General features: G+C 35.4%; 1 protein-coding gene and 1 long non-coding RNA gene across 4 annotated transcripts; one reads left to right on the top strand and one right to left on the bottom strand.

Moving 5' to 3' along the window:
* Window positions 1-1,966: 1,966 nt before the first annotated feature.
* LOC106078018 (uncharacterized) lies at window positions 1,967-7,979 on the bottom strand. Of its 3 annotated transcripts, none has more exons than XM_056033823.1 (3): window positions 7,927-7,979; window positions 5,779-5,956; window positions 1,967-4,627 (listed from the first exon to the last, which is right to left on the bottom strand). In XM_056033823.1, exons 1-3 carry the CDS (start codon window positions 7,939-7,941, stop codon window positions 4,113-4,115), a joined length of 708 nt encoding a protein of 235 aa, XP_055889798.1. In that variant the 5' UTR covers window positions 7,942-7,979; the 3' UTR covers window positions 1,967-4,112. The 3 variants fall into 3 exon arrangements, with proteins under 3 accessions (XP_055889798.1, XP_055889797.1, XP_055889799.1); XM_056033822.1 differs by lacking the exon at window positions 7,927-7,979 and adding an exon at window positions 7,263-7,390; XM_056033824.1 differs by lacking the exon at window positions 7,927-7,979 and adding an exon at window positions 6,445-6,610.
* Window positions 7,458-10,759, top strand: LOC106077376 (uncharacterized). Its single transcript, XR_001219609.2, has 2 exons — window positions 7,458-7,598; window positions 9,924-10,759. It is a non-coding gene; the product is annotated as an uncharacterized LOC106077376 (long non-coding RNA).
* Window positions 10,760-11,200: the final 441 nt, after the last annotated feature.

The raw sequence follows: 11,200 nt of genomic DNA, 5'->3' as shown, positions 1-11,200 counted from the left end.
CTAACAGTTAAATTAATTACTTATTTAAAATTTAAATCCACCACAGTCTAAATAGATTAAAAAGTTAATACATCCGCTCCTGCAATAAAGCTTAACAAATAAATTTATCAAGAGGCCAATACAATTAGAAGTTTAGTTGTTTTTTTTAAGTGATGACTAACGCTAAAGCAAGGAGGTTTTTCAATCTATTTTATTTTTATGCTAAAAAAAACGCACTATTTGAATAATTATTTTTTTAACTTTTTATTAATCCTATCAAGCTCAAATTTCACACCCCAAAAAAAACGTGTGCTTTGTGAAAACACATTTTATTAAAATTTTAACAATTTCATTAATTATTGAATTACTTGAAATCCTTTTTTTTTTTAACGTTTCGTCTTACAAAATTGGCGGCCATTTTGTATTCGAATATTTCAGTGTTGTTAAAAAATTGAGATCTACCTAACTTTGTTTGACCTTTGCTGTATGGCAAAAACTGTAAGATGGTTAGACTGTCGTGCTAATATAGTGGATTTCATACTGGCTCTTTTTATTCTTTTTTGTTTTCAATCATATGAAAAAGAAAATGGAAAAACTGAAAGGAAAAGTTTCTCTTTCTATTTTGACACTTTTAATTCCTTTAGGTTGTGCTAAATTAATTTAGAGAGTAGGCCTAATAGAATTTAAGATGTTGACAATTTCTGTTTTATTTTCTGTTACACTGTGCCGCTATGTACTTTTGTTAAACCCATTCAGTGAAATCTACTTGTGTTTAGTTCATTCAGTTGGTTTATGAAATTTGCATGTTAAATTGTCTCATAACTGATATTTCTACCCCCATGTCTATGTGTCTTTACTTCCTATGTCTTCGCGTCACGCTTCAACCCACACATTGGCTAGTCAAATGGGGTCAAACAAGAGTGAGTGTCATTGACCAGGTTAATAGGTCAAGTGTAGAAACTTCAAGATGACATTGAAGAAAGTAGACTGTAAATGGACAAAAAACAACAAAAAAAAAAAAGTTTTGAAGAAAAGGCTTGAAGGAAAGACTAAAAATTATAAAGAAAAGTCTTTTTTAGAAAACTATAAAAACAAACTAAGAATATCAGGAGCATTGTTTGGTGTCATTGTTAGTTGGTCACTGTTTAGTGTTGAGTACTTATTCTCATGAGGCGCGGTGGCTGAGCAGTAAAGGCCATGGCATCGAGATTGTCTCTAGTTTCGCATTTGTTGCTGTGGACTGTGCTCTATTCTAGCCAGTAATTCAAATTTGGTTCCTTAACTCTGAAACGATAGCTCTGAGGTGTTTAAGGCTTTAGATACTTATCATCTTTTTCATCTCCAAAAGTAATTTTTATTTTAAAGCTTTGTTCGTTAATTGGTGGATTAGTATACATATTATTGCATACACGAGATTTTTAGTATCTTTAGGTCTCGGTCAATCATTCGACCTTAACGACACAATTGAAGGGTTAGGGTTAGGGTCGTAAAAATATTTCTATGACACACCTGGTTTAATGTCTATGACACAGCTGGTTTAATTAGTATCACTCAGCTGGTTTATTTTGTATGACACAGCTGGTTTAATTTGTATAACAGCTGATTTATTTTGTATGACACTGCTAGTTTGATTTGTCTGATACAGCTGGTAAACCTGGAATACAGGACTCTTTCTCAATCTAAAGACATTTATTTTTAGATATTAATTATACACCCTGTTTTTTTTTTGTTTTTTTTTTTTGGGTGTCTTTCTCTCTTTCTCTCAATCTCTCTTTTCTTCTTTGACTGAGAAGTTCTCAGAGCAGTCCTGGTCAATTTGTCTGGCATATTTCTAAGTATATGTCACATACTTATCTTATGTACTTGACCACAACTGTGAATAACCGAAATACCGTTCTTGAAAACATCGGTTTCACGTTGTGTCAGATCAATACAAAGTTCTTTTTTTTTTAATTAATTAATTAGCAAATAAGACATCAACCTCAAGTTTAAAGTTTCTCAATTATCTTAATGACATCAAAATTATAACATATACAAACACAGAATAAAGCAAAGAAAAGGTGTTCGAAAATATAACAAAGGTAAAATTCCATAAAGCGCGGTACACATATAAAAGGGCATAAATGAAAACAGTATACTATACATTTCTAAAATAATATATATACATTTTTAAATGGAAAGATATAAAGTCAATGAATACAAAATGTTTTATATTTGATTGTGTTCAAATAAAAGAAAAAGAATAAAATATTTTAATTTTTTTTTTTTGTTTGTGAAATACATTTTCCAAAAACATAAATATATATACACATTGTAACACACCTTTTTTGCTTCAATTTCTACAGATACGTATATTTTCCGTTAAAAAAAACTTGGTACGGGCTACCGACAACGAAATATACACTAACGGGGGCGCGATGGCAGAGTAGTTAAGCGCTTGGCTTCCGAACCTGCTGCTGTAGTTCAAAGTCTCAGTTCAGACTTGGATTTAGAATCTTGGGACTTTCAGGGCGCCCCCGAGACACCCGATTTACTTTAGTATGGGAAAGCAAAGGTGGTTGGTCGTTGTGCTGGCCACATCACACCCTGCTCTTTAACCGTTGGCCAAAGAAAGAGATGACCCTAATATCATCTTCCCTATAGATTGCAAGGTCTGAAAGGGGAACTGTACTTTTGATGTAAACCAATTTTGAAAGTTAAGGCACATTGAAAAGAATGCCTCTAGAACGAGGAGCTACTGCTGCAGTTTAAAATATAAATAAGTCAATAAGTGAATTTAATCGAGTTTAAACAACTGACGAGAGTGTGGTGGGTGAGTGGCAAAGCGCTTGGCTTCCCTAACCGATCGGTCTCGGGTTTGAATCTAGGTAACGACTTGAACTTCCGGATTTTAAAAGACGCCACATAAACCCATCCCTTTATAATGCATACCATTGACCCAAAAGTTAGTCCTGTCCTTCTCAGGAGCGGACTTGATAAATATCCTCATGGGTCAATGGTCATATCATGGGAAATTTTGGTCTTTCAGACTTCAGACTGAAAGACCAAAATACGCATGAGCATTTCCTTTCCATATGGTACACAAGAATAACTCAGTTAAACTCTACACAAATCTTCAACCATGGTATCCAATATTCTTTGTAAGTCTAAGTTCAAGGAGTGTCCAAATTCAACACGTTTTAGTTCATCAAGTTGAATTTGTTTTAACCTGCGTCCCGACACAAGCCTCGGAAGTTCAAGTCTTCACCTAGATTCAAACCCGAAACCCATAGGTATGGGAAGCCAAGCGTTTATCCACTCCTCCTCCACGTTCGCGTCAGTTGAAATGAATTAATACTCGATTAAACTGCCACAGTTTCAACCATCAATAAAGTCTGAGTCAATATCATGTTCTGAAAGCCATTCATTTGCTAGTGTCCTAACTTTCTTGACTGCATTTTGATAATCATAGCTTTCAAAATTTTTCCACGTTAAAACTTCTTTTTTGGGGGTAATTATACGTTTCTATGTCGTTGCTATGGGTAAAAGATAGGTTAAAAATATATTTGTCTAATTCGTTTCAGCAAGAATATACAAGAAATTCTAATAAATATTTGAAAAAAATTAACATCTCAAGTAAATAAATTCAGATTTTTTTTTTTACATAAATTGCATTTGTTTAGTGCGTCCTCCATGATGCAATAGTCTCAGTGCGCTCTGGTCTAATCTATTTTGTGGGGATCTGGAAGAAGTATTCCGTGCTGCCTCTTCGAGTAAACAAAGCGCTTTTGAAGCTCGTCTGCCATGCTATAACTGTTAACTAGAAACGCTACTCTTAATAACCATAAACAACGCTAACGCTACAACGCTAGATTCATGAATGAAATCTCAGTGCGATCTGGTCAATCTCTTTAGCGGACCTTGAGGGAGGAGGGAGTATCTATGAGGAGCTTTCCTTGCTGCCTCTTCGAGTGATTACAGCATACAATGAGAACAAGATATTGATATGTGACAATGTTTAAACATAATATAGTTTGTAAAAAATAAATATTCAAATAACGTTTTCAACCATATATAAATATTATAAACATAATTGTTACTGTCGCCTTTTATCTCCTGTGTACAGAAGCGAAACTCATATCGTTAAAATGACATCACTTCAAAAGATCTTTTTTTTCATTCAAAAATTGTAGATACTTCTCAAATACTCCAACAGGGACGTTATCACACTGCATGATTTGCAAGTCGTGAAACATGTCTTTGTTAAATGTCTCCACCTCATGTCTGACCCTAAACCTAACAGTTTCCCCCATCAAATAAAATAGCTCTAGAAACAAGTTTTCACTCATGAGCTGAGCGTCGGCTTTGAATATCAGTCTCATTACGATTTTACGACCTGTAATTTTTTGTTCCTGAAGCAGATGATACTGGTCCATGTTCTTCTTGTGTACGTAGTGATCGTCGAGGTGTGCTCTCCCTTGTTTCTTAAAATAGCTGTCGTCTGCAGGGTCAGGATTCACTGGGATATCCTCATTTGGTTTCAACACCAAGACCCTTGCTGACAATGCTTCTTTTACTTTCGTTAGTCTAAAGGCATCTTTAGACTGAGGATTGTTAATTAAGCCAGGGTACGTGTTATTTCTTGACTTGGGCAAATTACTTGAAGATCCTGTGGAAATAAGCGTTGTAAAAGAATTGTGTAGGTTATTTTCATAATTATGCTAATTACAGACACTTACAGTAATCTTCTCCTTATTTATATTCAGATTTCTAAGATCCGTACAGTAAGCACCTGATATACCAGAAGATAAACTACCCCATAAAATGTGTACCGGATTTACAAGTACAGATTTATAATCGATTTTTTTAAAAGCAAAACAATATAATGCTGACTGAAACCTGCCTATTGAAGAAAGAAAGGAGAAATGCCTGATCTGGAAACCACTGTTAGGGTTATCTCAGTTATAGTTATGTGGGAAGCGTGGTCGAGAGGCGCTTGAACTTGGCTTGGCTTGGCTACCTAGAAGGGGGCTCGAGGTTTGACACCCGACTCGGGCAGAGTTGTGTTTAAAGACAGCACGGAAAACCAACTCCAACCCCCCCCCCCAACTGGTCCACAAATGAGATTGGACCAAAAGCGCTCTGAGCATGCTATAAGCATGAAAGTAGCGCTATATAAAAGCTATAATAATAATAATAATAATAAAATATAACATTACCGATTTAAACTCTCCAAAATGAAAGATGTGAATGAAGAACATAAAATAAGAAGATGATGATGATGATGAAGATGATCTAATGTTAGGATTCAATGTTTATCATGTAACTAATTCCAACATGTTTATCGAATAAATAATAAATATATATAAATAGCCTATTTCATCAAGCGTTTAACATTTACAAAGACATTACTAGTTCACACACTTATACAAAGTGGTAGTATGTTTGACCTTACTAAATTCTTGGCTAGACATCTGAAGTCTTTCGAAACTAGGGTTCTGGGTTCGAATCTCGGTGAAGACTGTGATTTTGAATTTCGGGATTTTTAGGGCTCCCCTAAGTCCAGCCAACTCTAATGGGTGCCTGACTTTAGTGGGGGGAAAGTAAAGGCGGTTGGTCGTTGTGCTGGCCACATGGCATACTTCTAGTTAACCGTTGGCCAAGGAAACAGATAAGCTGAACAGGAAAAACTACTTTTTTAAGACGAAATCTTTGATTCCTATTAGAAAAGCTGTAAGACACATGAGACTGTTTTTAGTTGTAAGTAGGCCCCTATGTGATTGTAACTTATGTAACAATACATTTTAATCTATTGCCTACCTTGTAAATGTAAGTTTGATTGGGGATGTAATTGTGAAACCAAATCCACCTGGTCATCGCATTCATCGTTGGATATGGACGACTCATTGTTGGACGCCGTCTCATTGACCGCAATGTTAGACATGGTTATTTCATTATGTGACATAGTCTCAGTATAGGACTTGTTTGACTTCTCAACCTGTGTATGAAATGTTTTAATAGATAGTTGTTAACTCTTTCTCTCCGTAATTATTTACCACATTCTGGTGGAATCAACGTTGATATCGTCAGTTAGGAGACGAAGAGTTAATGCAGAACGGAAACCATCCCCCCTCCCCCAACTACTAAAGAGATTGGACCATAGCGCTCTAAGCCTGCTGTAAGCATGAAGTTCGCCCTGTATATGCAGAGGCGTAGTGAGGGGGATGGGGCAATGGGGCACGTTGCTCTGGGCGCCACCCTAAGGGGACGCCACACGCAGAGAGGTGCCCAAAAAAATACAATTATTGTAGATATTTTAGTTTGGTAGTACATTCTGAGATTATTTGTACTATGTTATTACTAAATACTTTTGATTTAAAAGCCTATATTTCTACAGGATGTTCATGGATACTGGGGGGGGGGGGGGGGGGCAATAAAGGTACCTTGCCCCGGGCGAACGTTTTCCTCACTACACCTTTAACCTACCTGTATTAAAGCACTTTAAAGAAATAATAAAGAAAAATAATTTATCAAGTTCCTTTAATAAGAATCAATTACACTTTGCTTAGTTTTATTTCAATCACATTTGTAAAAAATTGATTTGAAATATTATACATTAATTGAAACAGATACAAGAAAATGTAAGATTGTTTGTTTTTAAATGACTAAAATTTGGCTATCAAAAATGAATTCCCGATATTTATATTTATAGATCTGAACTGGTCTGATCGGGATTTACCGATATATTTTAATTTGAATTTTGTGTTTAATTTTGAAAAAAAAAAGCTGAAAAATTAAACTAGTTAAATTAGTGAAAATTAAACGACCGATGTTTGAATATTTTAAATAACTATCTCATTTATTTTTACAGCACTATAAATATTTAATAGGCTTGCGATAGGCCCACACATAGGCCCAAGTCCGCCCCCAAAAAAAAAATTTAAAAAGCTAGATCTTTATAGGATATAGGGCCTATCAGATCTGGCGCTAATGAAATATATTACACTAGCTAATCTCGTATTGTATGTGTGATAAGTGGCCAACATTAGCCAAAAAAATGTTTTAAGATATTCTAGATATAGCTATAGCATTAAGTTAAGCCTGTGTAGAGAGGCCCTCGTAATGTCCATTATGCCTAGCACGGTAAAAACCCTACAATCTCTACGCCATTGATAAACGTTTACTTAAAAATACCGAAACGAATCGCCTGTAATGCAATAAAGTCCAGTAATATCCTAATATGAACTGTATGTATAATAAATCTTTCTAGAATACAAATGTATGTCATTAAATAATTAACTAACCAGAGCTGTTATTTCCATGCTCAGATGTTGAAGTTTTAAGCTTATGCAGTTGCGTGACATTGCATCATTCTATGCTGCATTACAGCACGCAGATCTTTGACATTGACTAAAGGTTATAGGCCTATGGAAGAATATCATCCCATATTTTGTTGGGGGAGGGGTTAGATGTATTGGGCCCTGATAATCTTACGTGTTACCATCAACCTTACGTGTCTTATCGGAAATTCCCGATGGAGTTGTTGTTTTTTTCAGGGGATAGGCCTACTGTGTGATATTCGTGGTCTTATTATCTTACGATTTACTATATTTAACTTGTATTTTTACTATTTTGTTGAGGTTATTGTCATTTTGAATACTGTTTTCTTCTTTTTTTTTTCATTGTACATTTTTCTATGTATTACATGAAAGAAACTTTTATTTCTACGCTAACTAATCTAGATGTAGATATCTAGATCTAATCTAGTTTGTAGTATAATACTACTAGAATATAGATCTACTAGATCTAGATAGTAGATTCTATACTATATAGAAAAAGAATCTGTCTGTTCTAGATCTAAATATATACGTATTACATTATTATGTCTAAATCTAGATCTACATGGCCAGTAAAATAATTGACTTATAACACTAAAATTAATCACTTTAGAATGGTTCTGCCTCTTACCTGTTTAAATATCATGGAAACGTTTGAATGATTTTATTTTTAGCCTAAGGGGACTTACAAACAAACTTACCGGAAACTCCAGGCGCATTGAATGTCTCTAAAACGGGTTCTCAACATATGGGTCGCGACCCCCCTTGGGTTGAATGACGATTTTGCAGATGTCGCCTAAGACCAAAAGAAATACGGATATTTTAAAAGTGTAAAACTTGACATTTTCACCTTTTGTTGTTGTTTAAGGATTGGCCCGATTACCGATAGCTGTTGTAGAGAAATGAATCTGAACTATTTGTGACATTTTTCATTGTCACAGAATAAATAGTTGTACAGTTTAAATCATAGATATTATTTCTGTGGTGAAATTCGCGCATATCGTGAGGTATTTGAAAAGCCTGTTCGTTTATATTTAATTGTTTCGCCATTGTTTTGAAGTCCATATTATTGAAGGTAATAGTTTCATTCTAGAGCAAACTCATCAAAATGGATCTCGAACTAACAACGTTAGAAGAAATTTCTTTTTTTTTTTTAAATTTAATTATAAGCAGAAATATTTTTTAGTCAAAACATAATTTCATATTAGTTCGTAATTAAACATAAAGCTTGTGCAACGCTTATCAGATATAATATTATGATTACGATTTTCATAACATTATCCAAAGCGCAGTTAGGGTTAGGGTATTAATTTACGATTGGGGGTCAACGCTTGTTGAAGACTTATAAAAAGGGGTCGCCGAGCCAAAAAGGTTGAGAACCAATGCTCTAAAATATAAAAGCCAGTAACAGTAGTTAAAAATTAAAATTAAAAAATTGTGATGTCATAGTCTAAATTTAGGATTGTTAATAATCAGGTGACTGTGTACCTATAAATATACACCTGCGTAGCATTTTTGTTTGTCAAGCTTCGTTGTAACATTAGGCCTACTGTAGCACTTTCTCTTCGTAATTATTTACCACATTCTGGTGGAATCAAAGCTGGTATCGTCAGTTAGGAGAGAAAGAGTTAAAGTACGTTAGTTGATATGAAAGGTAGACATAGGCCAATACGTAGACCACATTATTTATTTATTTTTTTATTTTTTTTATTGCAGATACATGGGATGAAGTGGGCATTGTTAAAGTTTTACATAGATCTAGTTCTGATTGAAATCAATCAATACGTTTATGCCCTTTCGTTACAAATATGACATTGTATTTTCTCACTTTGCACTAATTTGGAATGATTGATAAACTAGGTAGATTTTACTTAATTGGTTGAGTGTCATGGTACTTCCACTGCTAACGTGATCTCCGAGAGAAAAGATCCAACAACTGTGAGTGGCTGAAGTGTTTGTAAGCAGCCTTGTTTAGTGGCGTAGCATCCATGTCGCGAAGGGGTTCAATGAACCCGGACCCACGACCATAAGGGGCCCACAGTCTGTGGCGTAGCATCCATGTCGCGATGGGGTTCAATGAACCCGGGCCCACGACCATCAGGGGCCCACAGTCTGTGGCGTAGCATCCAAGTCGCGATGGGGTTCAATGAACCCGGGCCCTTGACCATTAGAGGCCCACAGGGGTTCATTGCCCTTGAGCCCATGACTCATGACCAGTTGGGGCCCACATGAGCACTTGAGATGACACCAAAGTGAAACTAAAGTTGTACTTTTGTGACAACCGATTTAAAACAAGGTCGCTTGAGTCTGTTGAAAAGTTGTACAAACATTGACTTTTAAGACTTGTAGGGTGTCACAACTAAATCAAACCTAAAAAAAAGGTACGATCCTTGCACTGGGATGGGAATCTTTTTTGATAAATGTACCAATACATTCAGATTAATCAATTTTTGTCCTCACGCACAAAATATATATCGTTGTGAGTGGCCCATGGGTGCCTTGCTACTTCACAGGGTTTGTCTCACTCCAACTGTGGTTTTAAACAAGCCCACAGTGTTATTGTTCTTGTAGTCATGATATACTTTTGTCTGCTATCAGTGTTTGAAATTTTAATATAATTTTTTGCAGGGCATTGCTGAGATAGCTTTTGAGGCTGATGGTGCTGTAGCTAGAACTGAGCTGGAAGTTGCCTTTATTTGGAAGAGTGATGATGAGTGATTGGATCCAGGGCTATGGCTTCTCCTGACTACCCGATCTTGTTTATCCTAGTTGCTCTTCAGGCCTACAAGAGTTCACCAGAAATGTTGTCAACTCCAAGTTATGATTTTCCCTTTTTTTCAAGGCGTTCGCAGCTAACCAATATAGGATATTCGTCGATGTTATTATAGATACTGCGTGAGCTTTGAGTATCTCTAAATCTCCTGAAATTTCAAAGTTGTAAACTCTGAACAGTATTTAGTTCAACTTCACTCACATCGTTACATCTTTCTCTTCAGACAAACATTTCTTATTTTTTGTCATCCAAAGTGTTGTAAGAACCACCTCTTTATACATATTCATTTTTTGTTGCGAGCTATTCCATAATACTTTCGGACCAAAAAAAAAGGTTTGCGGGTCTTTTCCAGATAGCTGTCTATTTCTCTAGACAGTGACACATCTTTGGACCCTGTGCTGCCCAGGTACGCGAAGCGGTCGACAACATTTTGGATGCAACTCCTATTACCCAGAGGGAGGTTTGAGCTAGGAAATGATTATCTTCTATTCTGAAAAAATGTCCAAACAAATATAAAATATACAATTAATAAAAAGTTAGGTTCCTACCTGGGACCATGATATTAACTTACTCTTTCTTGTATCCACCACTCCCAAAATATAGGCGAGATGTGTGAAATTACAAGATAAATCACATTTCGTTATGTTTTTTTTTTTAATTTTCCTGTGAAGAAAGCATTGCATATATTTTTTTCGAATCATTGTTTCATTTTGTTTTAGGACATTATTAGAACACACATTCCCATACTGTATGGTACATTACAAATACAGAATTACACAAACAAACTTAAATCCCAAATCTAATGGAAGAAATAACTATTGTTTATTTGCATAAAAAAAAATTGGCTTGAACACAAACAAGCAAAAACATCGATCTCTTTCATTCCTCACAACGAAAGTAAAAATGAGCCAAAGTAATGAGATTAAAACATTTTGCGCCTAAACGTGTCACACCAAAAACGGCTGCGCCAAAACGTCCGTTATCTCAAATCGGCTGCGCCTAAACGTCCTGCCTTGTTCTAATAATTTTGTGTGCTGCGGTGCCATCTTTTTTTTTTAATAATAAATCAAGAATTCCCCATAGTATCTAAACAGAGAGTTGATCTATGGGGTGCTCGTCAATCCACTATTTT

Source organism: Biomphalaria glabrata, chromosome 6 (genome assembly GCF_947242115.1).
Source record: "Biomphalaria glabrata chromosome 6, xgBioGlab47.1, whole genome shotgun sequence".
In the NCBI taxonomy this organism is placed as follows: Eukaryota; Metazoa; Mollusca; class Gastropoda; family Planorbidae; genus Biomphalaria; species Biomphalaria glabrata.
The sequence above is the reverse complement of the archived record's forward strand: the minus strand, read 5'-3'. Positions and strand labels throughout refer to the sequence as shown.

What these genes read in the sequence shown, in the direction of transcription:
- LOC106078018 (XM_056033822.1), bottom strand. Translation starts at nt 7,322, where the DNA reads ATGTCACGCAACTGCATAAGCTTAAAACTTCAACATCTGAGCATGGAA. An exon ending in GCATGGAAATAACAGCTCTG is followed by an intron (nt 5,957 to 7,262) that starts GTTAGTTAATTA and finishes TTTCATACACAG; the next exon opens with GTTGAGAAGTCAAACAAGTC. An exon ending in ATCAAACTTACATTTACAAG is followed by an intron (nt 4,628 to 5,778) that starts GTAGGCAATAGA and finishes TTATTTCCACAG; the next exon opens with GATCTTCAAGTAATTTGCCC.